General features: G+C 34.7%; 2 protein-coding genes across 9 annotated transcripts in view; one reads left to right on the top strand and one right to left on the bottom strand.

Annotated features, from left to right (window-relative positions):
* Positions 1 to 26,919, top strand: part of NAA35 (N-alpha-acetyltransferase 35, NatC auxiliary subunit) — a 108,038-nt gene that overhangs the window by 73,174 nt on the left and 7,945 nt on the right. For all 8 annotated transcript variants that reach the window (XM_077904834.1, XM_077904795.1, XM_077904814.1 and 5 more), the window contains 7 exons: positions 1,834 to 2,012; positions 6,633 to 6,692; positions 11,070 to 11,176; positions 20,971 to 21,037; positions 22,493 to 22,591; positions 23,153 to 23,331; positions 26,499 to 26,635. In XM_077904834.1, the coding sequence (XP_077760960.1) occupies positions 1,834 to 2,012; positions 6,633 to 6,692; positions 11,070 to 11,176; positions 20,971 to 21,037; positions 22,493 to 22,591; positions 23,153 to 23,331; positions 26,499 to 26,635 (828 nt within the window). The remainder of the gene's footprint in view (positions 1 to 1,833; positions 2,013 to 6,632; positions 6,693 to 11,069; positions 11,177 to 20,970; positions 21,038 to 22,492; positions 22,592 to 23,152; positions 23,332 to 26,498; positions 26,636 to 26,919) is intronic.
* Positions 18,548 to 26,919, bottom strand: part of GOLM1 (golgi membrane protein 1) — a 69,149-nt gene continuing 60,777 nt past the window's right edge. Inside the window, exon 10 of the mRNA XM_077904878.1 lies at positions 18,548 to 18,597. Coding sequence (XP_077761004.1) covers positions 18,563 to 18,597 — 35 coding nt within the window. The 3' untranslated portion in view covers positions 18,548 to 18,562. The remainder of the gene's footprint in view (positions 18,598 to 26,919) is intronic.

Here is a 26,919-nt window from a genome sequence, read left to right as displayed (position 1 = left end):
CAGGACAGAATTTGCATGTCTTCTGTTAGTTACCTAAAGTTTATAGATTTGTAAAATAGCTGCCTTGAATCAATCTGACAGTGCATAGTTTTTCATTGGAGTACAGATTTTTTTTTTTCTATAGGAGTGGCAGGAATTTTAAAGTACCATCCAGTGCCTTAGCAGTGATCTTGTACTGTATAAAATAGGGAACCAACAAATTTTTGGATTAGTGGAATGAAATCACATTGTCATTTAGATAAAACAATTGAGATGGCAGTGTACAGAATTAAGGAGGGAGTATTCAGCTTAGGGGAATGAGTTAGGCTTTTGCAATGACAGTATAAGCGAAGGGGGGGTGGTCAGTGGATGTTAGGATGTAGAATACTTTTAAGACTTATGCACTGAATAAATCAGACAAGGAGGTTTCTGGCCTAAGCAATTGCAAGGGCTGTCGGTCATTTTATTGAGAAAGGGAATATAAGGAATATAAGGAGTAGCAGTGTTTGGGACAAGATAATGGTAGTTTTTAGACATGTGCCTTTTGAGATGATATAGGGTACCAAGGTAGAAATGTCCATTATGCAGTTAGAATTCCGGTTTGGAGCCCAGAAGGAGGATTCTGGGCTAATGATTTTAGCCTGGAAAGCATGAGTTAAGTTGGAATTTGTATAAGAATACATAACTTCAACCAGGGAGGACTTAAGTACAGAGAAGAAGAAGAAGACCAAGAAGCTTAGGGGGCATCTTTATTTGTTTGATCTTTAGGAATAATTACATATGTCACAAGAGCATTATTATAATTTGGTTAAATACCAGTCTTTTCATTCTTAATAATGACACCTGCTTAACTTAACTTTTTTTAGGGGGGGAGGATCTAAGGGAGAGAATCTTAAGCAGGCCCCACACCCAGAGTGGAGCCTGAGGCAGGGTTCACTCTGACAACCCTGATACCATGACGTGAGCTGAAATCAGGAGTTTGAATGCTTAACAGACTGAGCCATTCAGGCACCCCATACTTAGCTTAATTTTATCTTTCAGTAACATCTGAAGCCATTTTATTTATTTTTGGTTTATAGCCTCTTTGTAGTATAACAAGAGAACCTCAATTCCCAGATTCTTAATCACTTCTCATTTCATATACTTGTTCATTTTAGATTTCAAATTGAGAGAAACTTACTTTGGAGTCTTGCACTAGTGTGAAAAGTGAGGTCACAGTGGACAGAGTGTGGGAAAGAGGAGATCACCTTTAGGTCTCTTATAAAAGGTTATTTATATTTTAAAGCACTCTTCTATAATTAATGTCAGTACCAAATGTATTCCAGACTCATGAGGTTGGGGCATGGACTGTTCTCTGTTTTATGTTATTATGTAACTGAGTTTGAGTTGATTATACTGTTAAGTGATTGAAGGGAAGACATCCCATTTTACCTTTTTCTCTGCAATCTCATGGTTTTCTCATGAGATGGTTAATCTCATGGTTACAGCATTGCTTTTTTTTTTTTTTAAAGAAATATATTCACTTTTTTGGTCCCACTTTTAGCTTATGGTTAATTTTGAGCAACCCCTTTCTGTCCCACTTTTAGCTTATGGTTAATTTTAGCAACCCCTTTCTGTCACTGTTATCAGTTCCATGTAGGTGGGAAGTACAATTTTTAGGCTATTAAATCTGTTTATCTCGTTTTTAAAATGCACATGTATAGATGTTTGTAAACTATAAAATTCATTTAGACAATACTGTGACAAGAATTTGAAGATGCTTTTGAAATTGGCGTTTCTCTTTTTATATTTCTTAGTATTTGAAATTTAAGATGCAGTGAAGCATTGAAAATCTTCCTTATTTTTCCTTTTTAGATCATCCAATTATGATGGGTTTTGAGCCCCTTGTTAACCAGAGGCTACTTCCACCTACCTTCCCTCGATATGCAAAAATAATTAAAAGGGAAGAAATGGTCAACTATTTTGCAAGATTGATAGATAGAATAAAAACTGTTTGTGAAGTGGTCAATTTAACAAATTTGCATTGTATCCTGGTAAGTACAAATCTCTCTTCTGGAATATGATTTTGATTGAACAACAGAATAGTTTATCACTTTTTAGAAGCTGTCTCAGGTAAATAATATTGCTTACTTATTTTCCTTGATAGCCGGGAATTAAGTGTTGTATGTGTGTTGTCTATTTGTTTCTATTTAATCTTCTTAAGGATTGTATATTATCCATCTTAGAGATTAAAAAAACTAAAGTTTAGATAATTCACCCAAGTTTTAAGAATGGGGATTTAAACCCTGGATTCTGTCTTCAAAACTTTTTATACATAAATATGCGTGTGGGTGTGTGTGGGTGTGTACACATATATAGGCATATCCATATATACATAAACACATAAATGTATACTTTTATACAAAAAAATAGATCATGTTGTTTGTAGCCTGCTTCTATCACTAATCTCTGTATCATGAATATCTTTCTTTTTATGTCAATGAGTACACATTTTTCTACATTATTTAAATAGCTACATGATATTCAATTGTAAGCATATATCACAGTTTTTTTCTAGTCCATTCATATGGAATTACGTTTAGGTCATTTTCAGTGTTTTACTGTTATAAACTACTAAAATGAGCATCTCTGTAGGTGAACCTTCATATTGTCTGCTTCCTTCTTCCTTAAGGTAAATTCCCAAACCATGAAGTTGCTGGGTGAAAGAGTATATACATTTTTACATATGTTTTAATATATTTTATTTAAATTCAATTTGCCATTTTTACATATTTTTGGTTACTCTTCTGCATAGATTAAAGTACAAAAAAGCAATGTCTATAAAGGTTACGAAGGTAGAAGATATGCAAAATAATAGTGTTGTTATTTAGACATAATTACACTAATTTATTTCATACAATTTTGCATAGCGGCAGATAATTCCCAGCCCATGTCATTTTCTATGTGAGGTTTTCCTTGCTGGTTCCAGGTTGCTTCTGTACCTGGATTCCTTGAGCTGATGAAATACCTTGCTTACATTCCTAGAATTTGAGCATCAGACTGAGATGTAGATGGTCAACAAAGATTTGTGCTTTTGTTTGTGCTCTTTCTTGTAATAACTTTATTTTGCCTTCTAATTCTTTGTCATTTAAGCCCAGCTTAAGTCTTCATTCCTTAGTGAAACTTTCATGATTGTATCTTTATTACCTCATTTCTGTTTGCTTTCTTTTTAGTAGTTTTGTTCTTATTCTGTCTTAAGAACCATAGAATCTTAAAGATAGGAAAGATCATAGACATAACCTAGTTCATTTTGCAGTTCATTGTACAGCTAAACAAAGTAAGAATTAGAGGGCTTGTTACCAAATTTAGATGATTGGTTAGTGGCATATGTGGAATTAGAATAGAGCTTTTAATCTTATGTCACATTCTTTTTGGATTCTTAATTGTTACATGAATATATATTTGTATTCAGATTAATTGTAGGATTTTAGAAGACCATCAGTGTGAATTGGAATAAGAAAAAATAATGCAACAGTTGGAATTTTCTCTTTTGGCAGAGGGTTATGGATTGCCTTGTCAGGGAGGTGAATGCTGAATGACACACACAATAAATAGAGGGGGCTGGGAGAGCCTGGCCTGGACTGCCAGCACTGAACATAAAGAGGGCATAGAAGGGGAAGAGTCTGGATCCCTGGAACAGTTGGGACAGGAATAGGTGGTGGTAGTGGGGGAATGTGGCTAAGGCCAAGAATTGAGAAGATTAAAGTTAGAGAAGAGAGGGGACCAAATATTTGATGGTTTTGTATAAGAAACCTGTTACGATTAGGATAAAGTGCCAGATTATAAGGTGTGCTTATATCCAAGATAAATCATCTCTGGAAAATTGGGAATGGACATGAGCACACACACTGAAAAAGAAGTAAACAGGAAAAATGTACAATCTTACTAGTAATTGAAGAAATACAATTTATAACAACTTGATTGAAAAGTACAGTAATACTTAATCTTGGAGGGAAATAGTTGTTCTACTGTACTTCTGTGGCTGTGCCTCTCAAAAGTCTTAAAAATGTATATAGCCTGATCCAGCAACTCCCATTCTAGAGATTTAGCGTTAAGAAAATCATCTAAGATATATGCAAAGATGAACTAAAGAGGTATTTGGTTCATCATCATTTGTAATCTTGAAAAACTAAAAACAGGAACGCCTGGGTGGCTCAGCAGTTGAGCGTCTGCCTTCGGCTCCGGGTGTGATCTTGGAGTTACGGGATTGAGTCCCACATTGGGCTCCCTGCATGGAGCCTGCTTTTCCCTCTGCCTATGTCTCTGCCTCTCTCTTTCTGTGTCTCTCATGAATAAATAAAATCTTAAAAAAAAAAAAAAAAAAAGAAAAACTGAAAACAGTTTAAATGCCCACTACTGACACTACCATCCTATATATAGTATGTGTAGAATATATGCCATACTGACATTACAAAGCATGTTAGAGGAAAATACTGACACAGGGAAATGTTTATGGATGTCAAATTATGTTTCAGAATATATTATCTGTTTTATACATTGTCACACAGAGAAGTATTTATCAGAAACAGGCAAATTCAATTTTAAAAAGATTGGAATAACAAATACCAAAATGTCAGTTATGACTCTATAGTTTATGCTCTGCATGTTTATGCATTTTCACGTTCAAACTTTATGCAAGATCAATATGGGTGGGGCAATTAAGAAACTGAATTAGGGGATCCCTGGGTGGCTCAGCGGTTTGGCGCCTGCCTTTGGCCCGGGGCGCGATCCTGGAGTCCCGGGATCCAGTCCCGCATCGGGCTCCCGGCATGGAGCCTGCTTCTCCCTCTGCCTGTGTCTCTGCCTCTCTCTCTCTCTCTCTCTGTGTCTATCATAAATAAATAAATAAATAAATAAATAAATCTTAAGGAAAAAAAAAAAAAAGAAACTGAATTAACAATTTGCAGCCATATAGAGACGACATGGTGTAAGGGACCACAGTAGACATAGGGAGATAAATTAAGAAACCATACTGCAGTCCAAGGGAGAGAGGATGGTAACTTGAGTTAGAAGGATGGCAGGGAGATGATGTGGCTTGTCAGAGTTCAAACTGTGTATGAACAAAAATTGATAGCTTGTTGTTGTTGAATTAAATATGGGGCATGAGAGAGCTCTCAGGAAGGTCTCTGAATTTCCAACTGGCAAATCTTGATACGTTGTGATGCTGTTCAAACGGGGAAACTCTCAAAGACCTTTAGTCAGCTGAGAGTCGTAGTGAAGCTGAATTTGAGGTGCCTTTGAGATATGCAGAGATATTGAATAGATACTATATGGATAGAGTTTAGAAATCTGTGCTAGATATGTAATTTGGATATATCAAAGCATGAGTGTGGAGAAGATTGTAAGGGAAAAAGCATATAGCTTGAGAAAAGAAAATAATCTGGAACTAAACTTTGAACCCCAGAGCAGACCCGAGAAGTGGCCACAAAGGAAGAAACTCATGAAAGGTTTTATTTTACCAGAATGAAGTCCTGTCAAATACTGCTGAGAGGTCAGATGAAAGAAGTGAATAAGGTCCACAACAAATGTTGGTTTGATGTGGTATTAGAGGACCATGATGCCTAGAGCAAAAAACTAGACTAGCATGTGTTGATGACGGAGGGGCCTTTGGATAGAGACGACGGTTCAGTCAACTCTTTCAGAAAGTCTGGCTGAGAAGGGAGCAGTGGAGAGAGAAATGTGGAGCATGTAACAGTTTCTTTTTCAAACTGGAGGAAATTGACTACATAAATATAAATGGGAGGATCTGGAATAAAGGGAGAACTTAAATATCTAGATAAGGATGGATTATTGACAATGTGTAATGTTCCTGAAAAGAATAGAAGGAATGGAGTCTGTAATACAAATAGAGGGCTTCCGTTGTTGAAGTGGGCAAGGAAAGAAGCGGAGTACAAATGTTAGATAACGTTTAGAGCCAGAAGTGGAGGGATTTCCTGTTGGTAGATGACTTAATTTTTTTTGCAATGTTAAGTGGGAGGACATCTATACTAGAGAACATTTACTTTGAGAAGTGTGAGCAGAGTATAAAAGTTAATTGTGAAAAAGTGAATTGACTAGAGAAATTTGATAAGTTTTAGAAGAGCCCTCATTTAAATTGAGGATCATGAGTCTGGAAAATACAGAAAAATATGAAAATAATAACTACTATAATCTACAGAAGTTAACATTGTAGTATATTTTCTTACCTTTTTTCTTTTATCTATGTATAAACCCATATATAGTTTTCTAAGCATATCTTGGATGTCAGAAGAATCAGGAACAGTTACATAAATCCACTTGGCCTGGTTACTTGGTATTTATTTCTGTGAAGTAGGAAGTAAACCTCTGCTGTCAGCAAATTATTATTAATGCTATTATTTTCATAGTGTACAAATTTAATATTGGTATCCACACAGTTGTACTTTTGGTCAATTAATAAAAAGTCTCAAAAATCATCCATTGTCCCATTGATACAATTAAGACAATTCCTATAGAAATGATCCTTAGCGCTTTGTCCTATTTTAACTCTGGTAGTATATGATTTTCAGAATTCTGACAAAAATGACGTGCTATATACAAACATTTCCAGCTTTTATTAAATCTGTTAATGACATTATTTTTTCTCTGTGTATCAGGATTTTTTCTGTGAATTTAGTGAACAATCACCTTGTGTTCTTTCAAGATCTCTATTGCAAGTGAGTTCTATTTAGTATTGTAATACTTTTTTAAACATCAAATTTTATATGTTAACATTGTTTTATTGATTGCTGGAACAAAAGTAGATGCTTTTAAAGGATATTCAACAGTTAATGTTACATTTTTGTGATTAGAAGTATTGTAGGCATTCATCAAGATCATATCCTGGGCTGTAAAACAAACCTTAATTTAAAATGATTAAAATCATACAAAGTATGCTCTCTATTTTGGACTTAAACTGGTAAATCAATAACAAAGATTTTTGGAATTTTCAGTATATTTGGAAATTAACACATTTCTAAGCAAAACTCGTGAGCCAAAGAGGAGATCTTGAGGATAATTACAAAATATTTTGAACTGAATGAAAATGAAAATATAACCTACAGAATCTTTGGGATATAATTGAGGAAGTGCTTTGAGGAAAATTTACAAAATTAAATGTTTATATGAGAAAAAGAAGGTGGTCACCAGTGGGATTGGAGTTTGGGGAGGATGGGTGACATAGGTGAAGGGGATTAAGAGGTACAGACTTCCAGTTATAAAATAAATAAGTCACAGGGATGAAGAGTACCTCATGGGACTATAGTCAAAAATATTGTAATGAATTTGGTGACGATGGTTAACTACACTTACCATGGTGAGAATTTTACAGTGTATAAAATTATTGAATCACTGTGTTATACACCTGAAACTAATTATAATACTGTATGTTAGCTATACTTGAGTTAAAATTTTAAAAGAAAAGCCTGAATAATTTAAGCTTCTACTTAAAAAAAAACAAAAACAAAAACAAATGAAACTCAAAGCAAGCAGAAGAAAGGAAATACCAAAGATAAAAGCAGAAATCAGTAAAATAGGAAACATTGATAAACAGTAAAGAAAATTGATGTAACCAAAAACTTAGTTCTTTTGAAAATATCAGTAAAGGGGCTCCTGACTGGCTCAGTTAGAAGAGCATGTGACTCTTGATCTCCCGTTGAATTCAAGCCCCCTGCTGGGTGTAGAGACTACTTAAATAAACAATACTTTAAAAATAACTGAGCCTTTAAAAAACAAAAAAAAAAAATCAATAAAATTGAAGAACCTCTAACCAGATAGAACAAGAAATAAAGAAGGTACAGATGAGCAGTATCAGAAATGAAAAAGAGTATTATTACTACAGTCCCCAAAAGGATATATGGGAAATATTCTAAACAACTCTTATGTCCATAAATTCAAAAACAGAGATGAAATGGACCAGTTTCTTGAAGGACACTACCAAAACTCACAAAGATATAACTTGAATGATCTTGTATCTATTAAAGAAATTGAATTCAGAATTCATAGCTTAAAACTTTCCAACAAAGAAAATTCCAGGTCAATTCTATACAATCTCTTCCGGAAAATAGAAGAAACAACAATACTTATAAAGCCAGCAATATCTCAGTAGCAAAACCCAACAAAGACATTAAAGCATGGAAAATTGTAGACATATTATGAGCATAGATAGAACAACCTTAAAGTATTATCATATTCAAATTCAGCAGTATATAAAAAAAGATAATATATCATGACCAAGTTGGTTTTATCCCAAGAATGCAAGCCTGGTTCAACATTCAAAAATCAGTTGGTGTAATCCACCATACAATCTAAAGTCTCAAAAAAAAAAAAAAAAAAAAAAAACAATCTAAAGTCTCAGCAGATTGAAGAAAAGCATTTGACATAATTCAACACCCATTCATGATAAAAACTCTCAGCAAAACTAGGAATAGAAAAAAACTTCCTTAACCTGATAAAGGGTATGTACAAAAAGTCTGTAGCTAACATCATACTTAATGATGAAAGATTAAATCCTTTTCTCCTAAGATGGGGAGTAAAGAGTCCCACTCTTATTCAACATTGTACAGATAGTTCATGACTTAAGAGGGTTCAACTTATGATTATAAACTTTATGGATGATATGAAAGCACTATACATTTAGTAGAAACCATGCCCCATATTTTGAATTTTGATGTTTTCCTGGGCTACCATTATGCAGTGTAATACTCTGTTATGATGCTGGTCATGACTAGCGAGCCACAACTCCCACTCAGCTACATGATCACAAGGGTAAACAGATATAACCATTCTGCTTTTCACTTTCACTATATTATTCAATAAATTACAGAAGATATTCACACTTCATTATCAAATAAGCTATGTGTCAGATGATTTTGCCCCCAGTAGGCCAATTTAAGTGCCCTGAGCATGTTTAAAGTAGGCTAGGCTAGGTATGATATTCAATATGTTAGATGTATTAAATAAATTCATTGCAACGTAGATTATTTTCAACTTACACTGGGTTTATTGGGACATAGTTGAGGGAGAGCTGTATTGGCAATTTTAGCCAGTGAAAAAAGGCAGGAAAAAAACCATACAGTTGAAAAAGGAAAAAATACTTTTTTTACAGACATTATTTTCTATATAAAATGTCAAGGAATCTACAAAGATGTTCCTAGACCAGATGGGTGCATTTAAGAAGAACACAGGAGATGAGATCAATATACGAAAAGCAGTTGTATTTCTATATATTTGTAATGAACAATGGGAAATCAAAAATTTAAAAACAGTACTATGTACAACACAAAAAACTAAATACTTAGGTAGAAACTAACACCTATTTATAGAACCTGTATGCTAAAAAACTATGAAGTACTGGTTAAAGAAAACAAAAACCTAAATAAATGAAAAGATATATCTGGTTTATGGATTGGAAGACTTAATATTTCTAAAAAGTTAGTTCTTCCCAAAATTGATCTACAGATACAGAGCAGTCTCAATCAAAATCATAGCAGGATTTTTGTAGATGTCAAAGACTGATTCTAAAATTTATAAGGAAAGGCAGAGGAACTAGAATAGCCAAAACAGTGGTGCAAAAAAGAGCAAAGTTGGGGAACTCAACTACATGACTGCAGGAGAGGTATGGTGTTGGCAAAATGGATCTGTGGAACCAAGAGGAAAGCCAATAAGTCTTATTCTTTAATCAGTCCTTTATTATATAGTACTGTGTTATATATTTCTTTATTAGTTAACATGATCAACTGATCACTTATTAAATGATCAGTTATTTTTGTCAAAACACAAAGGCAAATCAGTGGAGAAATGGTATCCTTTTCAACAGTGGTCCAAGAACATTTGGACAGACATAGGCAAAAAAAGTTGACTCAGAATGCATCATAAATCTAAAATATAATACTATAAAACTTTTACAAGAAAGGATAGGAGAAAATCTTTGTGACTTTAGAAAACAGAATACTTAGGTATGACATTAAAAACAATTCGTAAAAATGATAAATTGACCAATTTAAAACTAATTCTGTGGAAGACCTTGTTAAGAAAATGAAAAGAGACTACAGAGTGGGAGAAAATATTTGCAAATCCATGTGAGGCAAAAGACTTGTATTACACAAAGAACTCTGTGAACACAGCAGTAAGAACAGACAACCCAGTTTTTAATGGGCAGCAAATTTGAACACTTCAGTATGAAAACATACTGAACATAATTGGATTAGGGATATGCAAATTAAACCACAGTAAAATAACACTACCCACTTTTTGTGATATCTTTTAAGAAGAAAAACTGACAATACTAAGTGCTGGTGGTAAGGATGTATTTACTGATAGGAATGTGAACTGCTACAGCCACTTTGTAAAACAATTTGTCAGATTCTTATAAAATTAAATATACAGATCCTACTCCTGCTTGATGTTTGCCTAACAAGTGAAATCCTATGATCTCCTGGAAACTTGTATGTAAATGTTTATACCTGTTTGGTTCATGATCACCCAAAACTGGAAACAATCCAAATGTGTTAGGAAATCAAGAAAGGCATAATATGGTAATTTTCTCCCTTGTTCATGGAGAAAATTAAATGTAAATTATTATTAAATAATACTTTAAATTTAATTATGAAGTCTATTTTTCCAGTTTCAGAAAGTGTGTATGTATTCCCAGATGTTCATTAGAGAAAGATGATCAATTAATACTGATAGCTATTTCCTGTTTCATAATTTATGAATCACCCTCTTTCTTATGTATTAGCTTATTTGACATATTCAGACTGGTCAGTTCATTTTGACTAGTTTACTATCACTACCCTTGACTTGGGAAATATTTTTTCTTGGACATTTGTTTATTTTCCTTCATCAGAATATATCTTAAATATGGGTTAATAAGTAATACCCATGTTAGAAATAGTGATTTATTTATTGATTGATTTCCATCAGGTTTTTATATTTTAATCTCTTCTGTATTCTCCAGTATTTATAAGAAGTGTGTTCATGTCACAGTAATGACAGTTATATATGTACAGTATGTCAAGTTGTGACAGCATTACTAATACATAATTTATTTTAAGACCACTTTCTTGGTGGATAACAAAAAAGTTTTTGGAACCCATCTCATGCAAGACATGGTGAAGGATGCACTTCGGTCTTTTGTCAGTCCTCCGGTGCTCTCCCCAAAGTAAGTACTATAAGACTTTTTTATGGCATATGTATTTCTTAAAAGCTCCAATTCTCTGTGCTCCTTTATAGCCAAAGCATAAAAACTGCTGTAATCAAATCCTCATATAAAAACCAAAAAACTCAGTCATATTAAAATTAATTTATTTCTGCTGCATATTATTTAGATTTAAACTAAGGTTTTGGGATCCCTGGGTGGCGCAGCGGTTTGGCGCCTGCCTTTGGCCCAGGGCGCGATCCTGGAGACCCGGGATCGAATCCCACGTCGGGCTCCTGGTGCATGGAGCCTGCTTCTCCCTCTGCCTGTTGTGTCTCTGCCTCTCTCTCTCTCTGTATGACTATCATAAATAAATAAAAAAAAAATGTTTAAAAATAAAAAAAAATAATAAAAAAAATAAACTAAGGTTTTTGTGAGGTTGACATTAGGCCCAGTATGAGAAGAAAACCTTGGAAAGAATTCTCAAATTCAGTAAGTTGCATTGATTCTTACTGCGTGCAAAGCAGTGTGTCAAGTAAGCACTTTGGGAATAATTCTAAAAAAAGCAAAATAAGGTCTCTTTTCAATGATATGAGGCTGGATAAAAATTAAAAATGCAAAAAATTGATCCTTAAATTAACAGAGCAGTGGCACCACTAGAAACATACTGCCATAAGAGGCTGGAAAGGATTTTATGCAGCAAGAAATCATCATCTGTGTTTGCATTTTGGAAAATGAGTAGAGCTTTTCCAAAGGGGAGGAAAGAAAGGTGTTATTATTCCTCAGCAAAAAAAAACCCCAGCATGTCTGAAGACATGGGCATATGAATTATATGTTTTAAGAAGAGTTAATGGTTCGGCATTCAATTTGTTGAATAAATCATGCCACATCTCACATAAAACTTTTTCCTCTCTTGAGTTTCTCAGAAGCAGATCCTGTGACCATTCATATAACCTTAGAAAGTGTTCCAGGAAAAAGCAGCAGGGTTGTGGGCAAGTGGGACATGAAAAGGAAGAAAACCACACAGAGATATACTTCATGGAAAGTAACTTTGGTTGGGTCCTGCCAGGGAGCTGTGGAGACAGTGTGGGTTGTACTCAGAGTTGTCCTTGTCAGAGACAAAACAAGGAAGGCCTGAGAATTTATCCACAAACAAATCAGTTAAGGACTACCCCTGGGAGGAGGTAAACTCCCAGGCATTCAGTGTTTGTTATATTCCCTATTTCATTCACAGTAAAAGCCAAAGTTCTTATGATTGATCCTAGGAGGCCCCATATGCTCTGGTCTAGACTCTTGTCCTGATACCTCTCTGGCTTCATCATCTCTTACCCCTCTCTGCTTATCTCTGCTTCAGCCACTTTGTCCTCCTTACTATTCTGGGAACATGCAGGCCAGGCCGGCTCTCATCCTACAGCCTTTACATAGAGTCTGGGGTGGAGGGCATTTTACTTGGAAGTACCCAGGACTGACCCCTCTCACCACCTTCAAGTCTGTTAACTTCACCTCAGTGAGGACTGCTTTGGTTAAACTATTTAAAGAGTGCAGCCTCCATGCTGCCTCAGCCCATCACTGCCTTTCTCTCTCCTGTAATGACTGTCTCCTTACATACTATACTGCATAATTTACTTCACTGTGTTTATGTCTGTATGTACCATACAAGTCTTCATTATATTTATTTCTTATTTCCCTCTCTACCTTCTCCTCCCATTCCCATTAGAATATAAACTCCAGAAGGTCAGGGCAGGTAGATCTAGCTTTTTGTTCACTAACGTACCATAGGTGCTTAGAACAGTGTCTACAATATGAGCTAGTCCAGCACACTATAAATCTTTGTTGAATGAGAGAATAAGTAAATGGGAGTTGGATGGTTACAATAGTTTGGAGTTAGGCTGGAGAATTTTGAGTGGTCTGGTAAAATTTGGTCTTTATAGTCTGTGGAAGTGCCCAGGTTTTTAGGAGGGAATTGGCATAGTATAGTATGCATTTTTTCATAGGAAACAAACTGGTAGTGATAATGGGGACAAAGTGGTGAGCTAGGTTAATTCGGCACTATAGGCAAGAAATGATGAAGGATTAAACCTTGAGAATATAAAGGAGAGGACAGATTGGAGGAGCATTGCAGAGGTAAAATTAATAGGATGTGGCAACTGATTCAGCAGAGGAAGGAGAGGAATAAGAAGGTAACTAAGTTGCTTTAAAAATAAACCCAGAAGTTGGTTATATAAATAATATATGGTCATGTCTGAAAATTTAGACCACATAAAATACAAAAAAGAATAAAATTCTAGTGAAATCTTACCTCTGAGATAACTGCATTTTGATGACAATCACTGTAAATGTCTTTATGATACACAGCTATATGATACACCTATGACTTTAAATAAATGTGATTACATTAAAAAGGCTGTTTTTATCATGAACTTTTAGTTATTTTTTGTGGATTGCTTGTTTAAAATAAAAGTTTTGGGGTATCTAGGTGGGTCAGTTTGTTAAGCCTTTGGCTCAGGTCTTGGTCTCAGGTCAGGCTCCCTGCTCAACGGGGAGCCTGTTCTTCCTTCTCCCTCTGCCCCTGCCCCATGCTTGTGTTCTTTCTTCTCTTTCTCAAATAAATAAATCAGATTTTTAAAAAATAAAAATTTTAGTCTTGTTTAAAAATTTTATCAGAATGCCTGGGTGGCTCAGCGGTTGAGCCTTTAAAGGCGGACGCCTTTAGCTGAGGGTGTGATCCTGATCCGGAGATCAGGTCCCGCATCAGGCTCCCTACAAGGAGCCTGCTTTCTCTCCCTCTGCCTGTGTCTCTGCCTCTCTCTCTGTGTCTCTCATGAATAAATAAAATCTTAAAAAAAATTTTCCACTCAAAGATAAATAAATCATGAATTTATGTTTCAGATTTCCTGATGTAGATCTAATTAACTCTTTTTAAATAGCTGCCAAATATAATATGAATGTATTCTATGGATTGAGGTTACTGGGTGGAGGTATGTGTATTTTTAATAGATATTATCAGATTACATTCAGAAAGATTATAGCAATTTTTATTCCTATTAACAATACATGAGAGTGTACATTCCCTATATCCTGACCAGCAGTAGGTGTTATCATTGTTTTGAATTTTTTCCATTGTGGTTGGCGGGGAGCAATATTTCATTGTTACTTTAATGTAAACATTTAATACAATATTTATTGTACATTTAGAAGTACTTTTCTATGAATTGTTTTTATCTTTTGCCTATTGACTTTTGGTAAGTGGTTCACTTTTTTTGAAGAATTTATATGAATTCCTTTAACATTATGAGTATATAATACACATTGCTATATAGTATTGCTCTTGATAATATACAGGAACTTACAAAATTATATTATTTTTCAATTCCTTTATCTATGATCAGCATTGCAGCTTTTTTTTCCCTTAAGCTTTCTTTTGCATCAAAATTTTTGCTTTCTGTAAGGTAGTTTTTTCTACTTTATTCTGTCCTATATAACTTGTAGGTTTCTTGTTTAAGGTAAATCTCCCCAGTCCACAGGTTATGCCTTTAGTCACATATATATTTTTCCAAAGATTTTTATTTTATTCTTGTTCATTTAAGATTTGTCTTCTGAATTCTTTTCCTATAAATGGTATGAAGATAGAAGTTCAACTTGATTTCCTTTTAGGTAGATAGCCAGTTGGGTGAACATCACTTACAATATAAACTGTCGTTTCCTACTGGATTAAAAGACCATCTTTATTTTACTTGAAAATCCTTTGTGTTTTGGGATTTATTTCAGATCTAATAATGATGTTTTTTATTGTGGCTTTGTCTTAAATTTTAATATGTTAAGACATGTCCTCTGGCAGCATTCTTTTTCAGGATTTTATTGGCTCTTCCCTGGTTAACCCTTTATCGGATGTGTGGTTTGCAAGTATTTTCTTCTGTAGGTTGCCTTTTCATGGTGAGCAGAAGCTTTTCCCTTTGACGTAATCCCACTGTTTATTTTTGCACTCATTGCCTTTGCTTTTGGTCCAAAACCAAAAAATCAGTGCTGCTAGCATCAGTGTGAAGAAGCTTATCACCTACACTTTATTCTGATACACAGTTTCAGGTTTTACATACAGAAGTGTTATGTTCTTAATACATTTGAGTCCATTTCTGTGTATGGTGTAAGAAAAGGGTCCAGTGTAATTCTTTGACATGTGGCTATCATTACCAGTATTATTTATTGAAGAGACTGTCTTTTTTTCTCCATTGTGTATTTTTGGCTTTTTTGTCAAAAATCAAATGATTGTGCATGCTTTTTCCCCCCTAGGCTCTCTATTCTGTTTTATTGATCTCTGTCTCTTTTTATGCCAATACCATACTGTTTTGATTACTGGAGCTTTTGTAGGATAGTTTGAAATCAGGGAGTGCGATACACTCCTTTGTTCTTTCTCCAGATGCTTTGGGTATTCAGGGTGTTCTGTGGTTCCATATAAACTTTAGGATTCTTTTCTCTATATGTGTAAAATGTGCTATTTGAATTTCATTAAGGATTGCATTGACTCCATAGATAACTTTGGGTAACATGGACATTTTAATAATATTCTTCCAACCCATAAGCACAGAATATCTTTCCATTTATTTATGTCTTCAGTTTCTTTAGTCAGTGTCTTACAGTTTTTCATTTATAGATCTTTCACCTCCTTGCTTAAATTATTCCTAAGTATTTTATTCTTTTTCGTGCTATTATAAATGACATTGTTTTCTTAATTTCTCTGATAGTTACTATTGTTGTATAGAAGTGCAATAGATTTTTGTACCCTGCAACTTTACGAAATTTATTAGTTCTGACAGTTTTTTTGTGAAATCTTTAGGTTTTTTACAGATGTAATCTGCAAATGGAGAAAGTTAAAAGTTATTTTAAAATTTATAATTAAAGGGCAGCCCGGGCGGCTCAGCGGTTTAGCCCGGCTTCGGCCCGGGGCGTGATCCTGGAGACCTGGGATCGAATCCCACGTCGGGCTCCCTGCATGGAGCCGACTTCTCCCTCTGCCTGCGTCTCTGCCTCTCTCTCTCTCTCTCTCTCTCTCTTTCTGTCTCTCATGAATGAATAAATAAAATCTTTAAAAAAATAAATTTATAATATATCAAATACTCAGATGTATAAACTGACAGCTACCTATACTACCATCCACTTTAAGCAATATTTTTATTTGTTTTTTATAAATTCCCCTTTTGGAGAATTGATAAAATTTTATCAGTTCCTTATGTAATAAATATAGTAAATTATAGTAAATTAGTACCTGTTATTGCTAGGCACCTTTCTGGGTTCTAGGGAAAAGGAGGACACACCTGCTAACAAGGAGCTTCCCATCTAGTGGGAGAGACTGAGCAGTAGACAAATACATAATACAAGGTCATAAGTGCTTTGTAAAAAGATAAAAAGATAGATGGTTCTCTTAGCTGTGATAGTTGGAAGGCCTATTGCAAGTGGTGATACATGTGAGTGAACTGAGGGAGTGAGCCACACAGAATCCGGGGCGGGGTTGCTTCCTAACAGCAACATCTGAAAGTCCCAAGTAGCGTTGAACTTAAGTATCAAGGAACAGCTAATTTTAATGAATTAAATTATTAGAGGTAACATCTAAATCAGCAGTGAAGCTTTTTTGTCTTGAGACCTCTTTATATTTTAAAAGTTATTAAAGACCTAGATGGGTTTTGTTTATATAGGGTCATGGGTATTGCCACCTACTGTTTTGGAAATTAAAACAATACTTTAAAAAAATTACTAATTGTTTTAAAGTTACAGACCCATAATAACATTTTTATGGAAAATAACTGTTTTTAAGAAAAATTAGTGATATAAGTGGCAGTTTTACATTTTTGCAAATCTGTTTTCTGTCTTAATAGAAGATAACTGGATTATTTTGACCTGCTTTCAATCCGTTGTAATATCACACAGCATGTACTCTGGAAACAACCACTAGACACTTGTGAGAGAATGAGTGCGAAAAGCAAATAACATCTTAATATGATTGTGAAAATAGTTTTGACCTGGTGCTCCCCGGGAAGCATCCCAAGGTCATCATCTCCACCAGGGGAACCTGGGCCACATTTGGAGAACAGCAGCCTGCAATTTCAAATCATCCTCCCCCACCTCATCCTTTTCTCTCACGCTGGTCCTAGAGGTGACCACAGTACCACAGTTGTCTCACTTTTATAAATGCTTTTATACTTCACCCAAATATGTTTCTGAAAATAATACATTCATTTATTAGACTTCACATAAATGTTGTCCCACTGTATGTATCCTTTTCAACATGATTTTTTCATTCAACTTTAGGGTTTTGAAATCACCTAATTTGATCCATGCAGACTTACTTCATTCATTAAAATTCACACTTTGAACATGTTTTGTTGTTTCTCTATAGTTGGACATTTAATTTGTTTCTAATTTATTACTGTTGAAACAGTGCTGAGGGTGCCTGGATCGCTCAGTTGGTTGGGCATCTGTTTAATTTCTCCTCAGGTGGGGCCTGCTTGGGATTCACTCTCCCTCTCTCTCTCTCTCTGCCCTTCCCCCCACCCCTGCTTGTGCACTCTCTTTTCTCTCTCAAAAAAACACAGTGGTGCTATAGTGAACTTCTTTGAATATGTCTCCTTGTGCACATAGGCTGTATATACTTAGAACTGAAATTAATTGCTGATCATACAGCATGTGCATCTTCAACTTTACTAGTTTTGCCGAATTGCTTTCTAAAATAATTAAACCAGTTTGTATGCCAGAAAACGTGTATAAGAATTTTAGTTTTCCCAGACTTTGTTTGGGCTTTGTCATTATCACACTTTGGAATTTTTGACAATGATGTATGTGAAATAGTGTTTATATCTAATTTGCATTTTTTTCCTTTTGTATTTAACAATCTTTCTTTAGTACTTTTATTATTACCCATTTAGCTATTTTTTTTTATTTTTTATTTATTTATGATAGTCACACACAGAGAGAGAGGCAGAGACACAGACAGAGGGAGAAGCAGGCTCCATGCACCGGGAGCCCAATGTGGGATTCGATCCCGGGTCTCCAGGATCACGCCCTGGGCCAAAGACAGGCGCTAAACCGCTGCGCCACCCAGGGATCCCTCCCATTTAGCTTTAATTATAGTTCAACTTACACTGTTTTAGGATTCCATATTTGCAAATCTTGCTTACTTGGTAAAATGTATTTGTAATCCTCCAATCAGTATTTGTTCCATTCTCGCAGAATTCTCAGATGTGTGCAGAGCAGCAAAAAATTTTTGAGTCACCCAGTGTTGAACAAGGCAACTCTACTTTCTTTTTTTCAGTTGGTACACTGTAAACAGCTCCCTTAGGTGCCATGTTCTTCACACTTTTGTGCTTTTGAAACTATTTCATAGTTTCAGATGGCCTCCATGTATAATGAATGATGTGCTGTCTAGGATTCCTCAGCACAAGAAGACTGTGGCATGCCTTTCAGAGAGAATATGTATGTTAGATAAGTTAACTCAGACCTGAGTTTATTAATGAATCATCAATAGACATTACATAAGGCATCTTTTTTTTTTCTTAATTCATGAGAGACACGGAAGGAGACAGAGACATAGGCAGAGAGAGAAGCAGGCTCCTCACAGGGAGCCAGATGTGAGACTTGATCCCTGGACCCTGGGATCACAACCTGAGCTGAAGGCAGATGCTCAGCCACTGAGCCACCCAAGCGTCCCTACATGAGGCATCTTAAAACACTTACGTAGTGATCAGTTGATGAAAATGGTGTCACCAGAAGCTGGCAGGAACCTAACCCTGTATTTCACTTTAGCGGCAGTGTTAACATATCGTCTAATTCAGTGTCTGTAGCAGCTTTAAAGAACAAGTATCGTGAATATGGAGAATTGGCTGCATGTATAACAAAGTTCATTGCATGATAGTCTCTAAATGTTATTCCACTTTTTTTGTTTAAGTTTTTATTTATTTTATTTTAGAGAGAGAGAGAGAGTGCAAGAGCATTGGGAGGGGCAAAGGGAGAGGGAAAGAATTTCAAGTAAACTCCTACATGCCTGAAGCCCAGAGCAGGGCTCAGTCTCACAACCCTGAGATCATGACCTGAAGCTGAAACCAAGAGTTGGATGCTTAACCAACTGAGCCACCCAAGTGCCCCTGTTACTACAACTGTTTTTAAAATTCTGGTATTACAGGGGCAGCCTAGGTGGCTCAGTGGTTTAGTGCTGCCTTCAGCCCAGGGCCTGATCCTAGAGACCCGGGATCAAGTCCCACATTGGGCTCCCTACGTGGAGCCTGTTTCTCCCTCTGCCTGTGTCTCTGCTTCTTTCTCTCTGTGTGTGTCTTTCTCATGAATAAATAAATAAAATCTTTAAAAAAAAAATCTGGTATTACAGATAAGAAATGGGATCCTGGGGGGGGAGGGGAAGAAATGTGATCCTGATCTGATTCTTTTTTTCCTTTTTAAGTGATTTGGGACTTTCTTCTAGAAGATTGTAAAATCTCTTTTCTTTCTTTCTTTTCCTTTTTCTTTTCTTTTCTCTCTCTTTTTTTTTTTTTTTGGAGTTTAAGAGCTTTATCAGAATGTACATGTGTGATTTTCAGCAATCCTGTTAGAAACTCAGTCATTAAAGCCTCAGGTCTTGCAATCAATAATTATCTTTTATTCTTTATTATTTTTCATTTAATTCCTGTTTCACCTCTTTTTTTTTTAGAACCCCTCATATACTAAGTCTTCTAGATCTCTTCTCCATATTCTTTATGATATTTATCATTTATATTTATATGTATTTAATATTTATCTCTTGTTATTTTTGCCGTGATGTGAGAAAGTTCTTCCTCTTGACCTTCAAGGCTATTAGTGAGTGTCTTTCATCCATTGAACTTTTAAATTTGGAAGTCCTAACTTTTGGGTCCAGAAAGTCTTTTTTAAGAGCTTTATTTTAATGACCTTAAATCATATTTTTATCTTGGAGTTAAAGATATAATAGACCTTCCAGCACTTCTCTTTTGCCACCATCTGTTCCAGGTGTTCTGCTCTTTCTTTCTCCTGGATGCTGTGTGCACTGTCATTTTATGTTGCATGATTATGGCTCTCTTTATTTTTGAGGCTCTGGTCAGATTGTTCAGTTATGGCAAACACTGAGGAGTAGCAAGTTGTCTGCCTCTGTCAGTGCTCCAGGGGAAAGTCTTTGCTTTTTCCCATCTTAGCTGCAAAGGCCTACAGACCTTACATGTCAGGGATAGATAAAAACAATCTTCCATTTCTTCAGCCCCTGTAGTTCCTCCAGGGGTAAGCACATCCTCCCAGACTGCTCAAAGAGGGCTTCAGTCAAGAAATGATGTTATTAACTGAGATAAGGAACACCACAGGAACCACTTCATAAGGATAGAAGATGAGGTACCAGAAATGTAAAGGGGATCATTTTGGCCAGTGGTTGGAAATGTGGATACATCTTGGAAAAAAATAGAATGATTCTGTATAGTATTTTCTTTGTAGTGACTATTATGAGCACAGTCCATGAGGGTGTCAGTTGTAGAAAAATAAGTAACATTGTAGTAGGGTCATGAAAAAGTGGCACTTTGGAGTATTTTTCTCTTGTTAATTTGATCTTGGATGCAACTCTTCAGTTCCAAATATAGAACTGAAAAATTGGAAATCTTATACATTTGTGTAACTAATAGTGTAATAGTGAAATGTTTCTTAATCTAATGCTAGTTTTTAATTCAGTAATGTATTTGATTTCCATTTTCTTTTTCCCACCTTGTCTATACGTAGTACCTGTGGTAATCACTGCTGCTTTTTGTAGTCCAAATAGTTTGATTTTAATGAGTATTATCTTACAGGTGCTGCCTATATAATAATCACCAGGCTAAGGACTGTATTGACTCCTTTGTTACTCACTGTGTTCGGGTAAGAAATACAGTTTGGATCATTGTGATGGATACTTTAAAATTTATGGGGTGTAATTCCTTCCGTAGCATTAATTTGTTTTTTTCTTTTTCCATCTAACATTTCTTACTTATTTTCATTGAATAAATAAAAAACTTAACATTCCCAGATACCTTATCTTTGTACGACTTTAATGAATAGAATTATAGTAAAATTAAAATTGTTAATGTCAAAGAGATCACAATTTTTTTTTCAAATCTCAGGTAATTAGGAAAAAGTACAAATCTTGTAGTGAATTAAATTAATCATAAATCATTCTTATTTAATTATATAAACATTTCTCTTAGAGAACTGAAGCAGTCAGTTTGGGGGCCTAATTCCAGTTACTAAATAAATACATATTTTATATATATATAGGAAATATATATATATTGGAAATGTGGAGATATAGATGTAGATATATATGAAGGCAGCTTGGGATGGTGAAAGGAGGAGAACTAAAGGGCCAGATTCCAAATTTATCATTAATATTTTATGATTGTCAGGCAGATCACTTATAGTTTCTATAAACTTCTCAGTCTTTGAAAAATGAGGTGTTAATACTGCACCGTTACTTCTTAGAGGGTATTGATCAAGTGAGATAATATCTGTCAAACTGTAAATTTAAAATTATTCTTCTAATTCATATTTCTTAAATCAGAGCATCCTACCATTCATTGTGTATTGTCTGATTAATGAAGTATTACAATATTTTATGATGTTGAATAGAAACCTTGCAGTTTCTAAAGAATGATGTTTAAACTGTATAGGTCCACTTATACACAGTTTTTCTTAGATATAATGCTGTACTATAAATGTATTTTCTCTTTCTTAACATTTTCTTAATATTTTCTTTTCTCTATTTTATTTATTGTAAGTATATAAAACATACAACATACAAAATAGGAGTTAATTATGTATATTATCAGTAAGGCTTCCAGTCAGCAATAGGCTATTAATAGTTTTTGGAGAATGAAAAGTTATACATGAAGTTTTGACTATTTGGGGTATAGGTACCTCTATCCCTTGTGTTATTCATGGGTCAATCGTATTAGCTGTTATTTAAGCCTTGTAATTATTCTGGTGAATGTAAGCGGCATAGAAGTGTCACCTTTGAACATTGGCTAATAGCTTGAGATAAGCAGAAAAGAAACTATTCTCTTGAAATTGTGGGAATATCTAAAGATTGAAGTAAGATATTTTTGCCATTTGAAAACAAGTTTCATATGTAACAGCCACTTTCTTTTGGCTACTGATAAATTCTCATGTTGAGTTTCCTTTAAAAGAAATACCTATGTAAGAAATATGCATAGTCCTTATTCTTACATCCACAATATTTTTCCCCCTTAAACTAGATTTTGAAAACTTGGAATGTTAATATTCTTTAGTGTCAAGTAATTTTACACTGACTGTTAACAAATTGTATGTGTATTGCAGCCCTTCTGTAGTCTTATTCAGATCCATGGACATAATAGGGCTCGACAGAGAGATAAGCTTGGGCATATTCTTGAGGAATTTGCTACCTTGCAGGATGAGGTAAGAGCCAATAAGTTTCCTTCCCTTCTAAAAATTAAGATATTCTTATATCTTGATCAGATTTTTTAAAACAATTCTTTAGATGATATTTTGACTAATTTTTCAGTGTGATGAATTTATTTTTAACTTTAATAGTTTCACTTATCAAAGAAAGAGTTTACAAAAAGAGAACAATAATCCAAACAGAAATAAATTATGTCTTTGATAATCAAAATGAATTATAAAATATGGGCAGAGCTATAGTTTTACAGCAAGTTCACATTCTAATAAAAATCTTAATTTGTAAGCAGCAGTATTGATAACATAACTAAAGACCTGAAGTCAATATTTTGTATTTTTGTTTTATAAAATGTCTTTTTAGTTTAAGGAGTGTTACATAAACGTTACCCATCATGAAATGAGAACTTTAAACCTAACCAAAAATGTTTTGAAAGTATGACTTCTTTAGGTGACAAGCTTTACATTTTCTGCTTAAATGCTATTTTCAGCTGTTTTTTTTTTTTTTAAATTCTCTCATTACCTTGAAAAAAATGTCAATGTTATGACATTTTATTCTAATAGGCAGAGAAGGTTGATGCAGCCCTTCACACTATGCTGTTGAAACAGGAACCTCAGAGGCAACATTTGGCCTGTTTAGGTACCTGGGTCCTTTATCATAACCTTCGAATTATGATCCAGTATCTTCTGAGTGGCTTTGAATTGGAACTCTACAGCATGCATGAGTACTACTACATATATTGGTAAGAGTACAACGTGAGTTAAAATTAGCAGTGGGTAGAGTAGATAAGATCTGAGAGAGCATCTTTAGAACAGAATATAATTTCAGAATACTTTTTCACTTAATGTATTTTAACTTTACTTGTGGGACAGTTGAAAAATATCTATTTAAAAACTAGAGCCAGATCGTCTTGAACATCTTTAAGTGCCATAACATCATACAAATACGCTTTTTCCAGCCATTGAATTTTTAAAGATTAATGAAAGTGGCTGCAAAGTAAATGGATTAGTTGAAGAGCTTTTGTCTGTTTCTAGAGAGAAAACTTAAGATACATTTGGTCCTGAATCAGTGACACTAGGTGCTAGCTATGGAGTGTACTTAACTGAATTAGAGTTCAAAATCTGAGCCAGATCTTTCCTCTGAGAAGAAATCGTGGCTAAGATTATCACTGGGGGCATAACTGGTGGAAACTGCCACCCTGGGGATTTATTTTAGGAGCTTTGAAGGAATTGTAAGAGATCACCATCCTCAACCAATAGTTCTTCACTTTCACTTGAAGATGAAATGAAGAAATCTAGTAAGAGGATGTTTAGAAATACTTAGGCATCGGAAAGCTGCCATAGAAAGAAAATAAATTAAGAGCTATTGGATCTTTTTCTTAGTCTGGCCAAGTATGGTGGTAATTTATTAAAATAAGAATAACCAGTTGCTCATGACAAACAGCTTAGTACATTAGATCTCAATATTATAGTTCATCTTTTTAACTCCTGTTTGGATTATTTAACACAGTAAATTAAGATATTATATATTCCTTGGTGTCACCACTATGAAGGAGAGTAATTCTCTTCCACACTGACATGATTTTGTTATCATGGCTGCTTGGGCTCCTCATATGTAACTCTTGGCTGTGAAACTTGAATTTGAACATGAATTTAAGTAATAGAATAATATTGTTTGATATACTCTACAATATTATGTAGATAACAATTCTTACCAATAGATAGCTGTTTGGCATATGTTTTGTTATTAATTCACAGTAGACACAGTAGTCAAACCAGACATTTTGTAGGAGAACATGCTCAGTTTCTTTCTCTGAAGTTTGAGGCAGCTAACAGGAAGCTTTTGTGCTCTTGATTCCTCAAAATAAAAATTTTATATGCTTTTTGGCACAAGGAATGGGGCTCTTAATTCAGCAAATAAATGATACGTAAACACTCCATTAGAAATGTATCTGCATGTTTGAGCAGATTCATTTCCATTTAACGAAAGAATTTTAGTTTTGCCTATAAATACCCCTGTGGTCTACTTTCATGTTTTAATTGCTTCTCAATATCAAAATTCTTGATTAGGCTTCAGAATTTAAACAAGATAAGCCTGTTGAATATAATCATTCCTAAAGCATGTGGCCCTTTAAGAATCAATAGTAGAAAACACTGATTCTTTAGAGTGCATCCTGGTCACTTGCTGGGCTTGGTCCCTTGAGTTCCTCGTTTAATAAGTCTGAGATAGGACCCAATCGCTTGCATTTCAAACTAGTTCTTGTGTTGCTGCTTGTCCAGAGATCACAGTTTGAGAATTACTGGTCTAGAATATTGGTACTCTGACCCTCCTTAGATAAAATTGTGCATTGATTTTTGATAATGCATTTAATAAAAGCTCACTGAGATGCCTGATAATTGATAAGAAAAGCCTAACTTCTGCCAACTATATCCTTCACTCATCTGTCCTTATTTTTGATGTTTAGAAGGTAGAAGGCAGCAACATTAATTCCCTGTAGAAATCCTCACATTGAGTTAAAATCCAGACCCTGAGATCTTGTAGTATGATGGGGGGAAAATTCACTTGTATACTGTAAAAGGATATTCTAAATGCTTTTCTTAAATTCATTGTCAGGAATTCTTTTCTCTTCATTTGAAACTATATGCACTATTTTTTATGAAATAATAATACATTTCCCAGTTTGCCTTAGTTGCCAGGAAGTATAGTACTTAGTTTCACTTTAAAACACGGCACTTGGCGACGCCTGGGTGGCTCAGTGGTTGAGCATCTGCTTTCGGATCCGGTCCTGGGATCGAGTTCTGCATCAGGGTCCCCACGGGGAGCCTGCTTCTCCCTCTGCCTATGTCTCTGCCTCTCTCTCTGTGTCTCATGAATAAATACATAAAATCTTTAAAAATAAATAAATAAAAAATAAAACAACAGCACCTAAGCCATTCCAGGCATTTGGGAGTTTTTGTTTTGTTTTTTGCCAGTACAGCTTTGATTTAGGCTGTGTGGAACTTTTGTTTTGCTGCAACAAAAAGGACTGATATTTATCCTCAGGTGTATCTTTTGGCAAGTTACTATTTTCCTTTATTATTTATTTATTTTATATTTTATTTTATTTTTTTTATTTTATTTTATTTATTTTATATTTTAGTATTGTAACCTGCTTTACAATTTTTGGGAGAATTTTGGAAATAGGCATCACATGCTCATCCTTGATCATAATAAGATTTCTTCTAAATCTTTGATTTTAGCTTAATATAGTACTGGTCCTTAATTTTATTATGGATTATATTATAAAGTATATATATTCATATCCTAGATTTGAACCACTTTGGGCATAGAAGAATGTAATGTTGGTTAAACTTCTGAAAATTTAGTATCAGCTGGAATAATCTGTTTTGCATTTCATTTGCTGAATAAACTCAAATAATTATAAGCCTAAATGTCCTTAATTTTTTAGAATGCTTTGGGATAGTGCCTACAACTTTACTTTTTTTTCCTAAATTAATTTGCTTTATTTTGCAGTTAACGGGAGAATAAAATACTGACTTACTAACAGGCTGAGGTGAAGTGTGTCCTGATAAAATAAAAAGGGGGAAAAAAAAACAGTTTAATGGGCATTCATTTGATTTATATATATAAATGTAATTAAGAAGTCTTTTGAAAAGTTGTAAAATGCATGTAGGAAATTAAGCATTTTCCAGCATTGTCCAGCAACATTATAAGGCTATAAGAAAGGAAAAGCATTTGTAAAGCCAGTTTCTTGTAAGATCTAATCAGTTATCTAATTAGATAATCTGGGTTTTTTTTTAACTTTTAAAGCAGTATTAAAAATATGTCTTTATTAATACCAGTACCTATGGTGATAAAGTTATTTCATGTAGACATCTTCCATTAACTTAATATTTGGTACCCTTGAAGGTATCTATCAGAATTCCTTTACGCGTGGTTAATGTCGACATTAAGTCGTGCTGATGGCTCTCAGATGGCAGAGGAAAGGATCATGGAAGAGCAGCAGAAAGGCCGGAGCAGTAAAAAAACAAAGAAAAAGAAGAAAGGTACTGTGGATTGTTTTTAAATTCAAGAATAACTAGCATTGGAATATATTTTTATTTCTACAAATAGGGGTGCCATGTGGCTCAGTAGGTTAAGGACAGGTCCTTGATTTAGGCCGTGTGGAGCTTTTGTTTTGCTGCAACGAAAAGGACTGATATTTATCCTCAGGTGTATCTTTTACACCTGAGGGCTCAGGTCATGATCCCAGGGTCCTGGGATTGAGCCCCATGTTGGGCTCCCTGCTCAGGGAAGTCTGCTTCTCCCTCTCCCTCTGCCCGTTTCATAT

The sequence above is a fragment of the Canis aureus genome, chromosome 1 (assembly GCF_053574225.1).
Source record: "Canis aureus isolate CA01 chromosome 1, VMU_Caureus_v.1.0, whole genome shotgun sequence".
Classification (NCBI taxonomy): Eukaryota; Metazoa; Chordata; class Mammalia; order Carnivora; family Canidae; genus Canis; species Canis aureus.
This window is presented reverse-complemented; position numbering and strand designations above follow the sequence as displayed.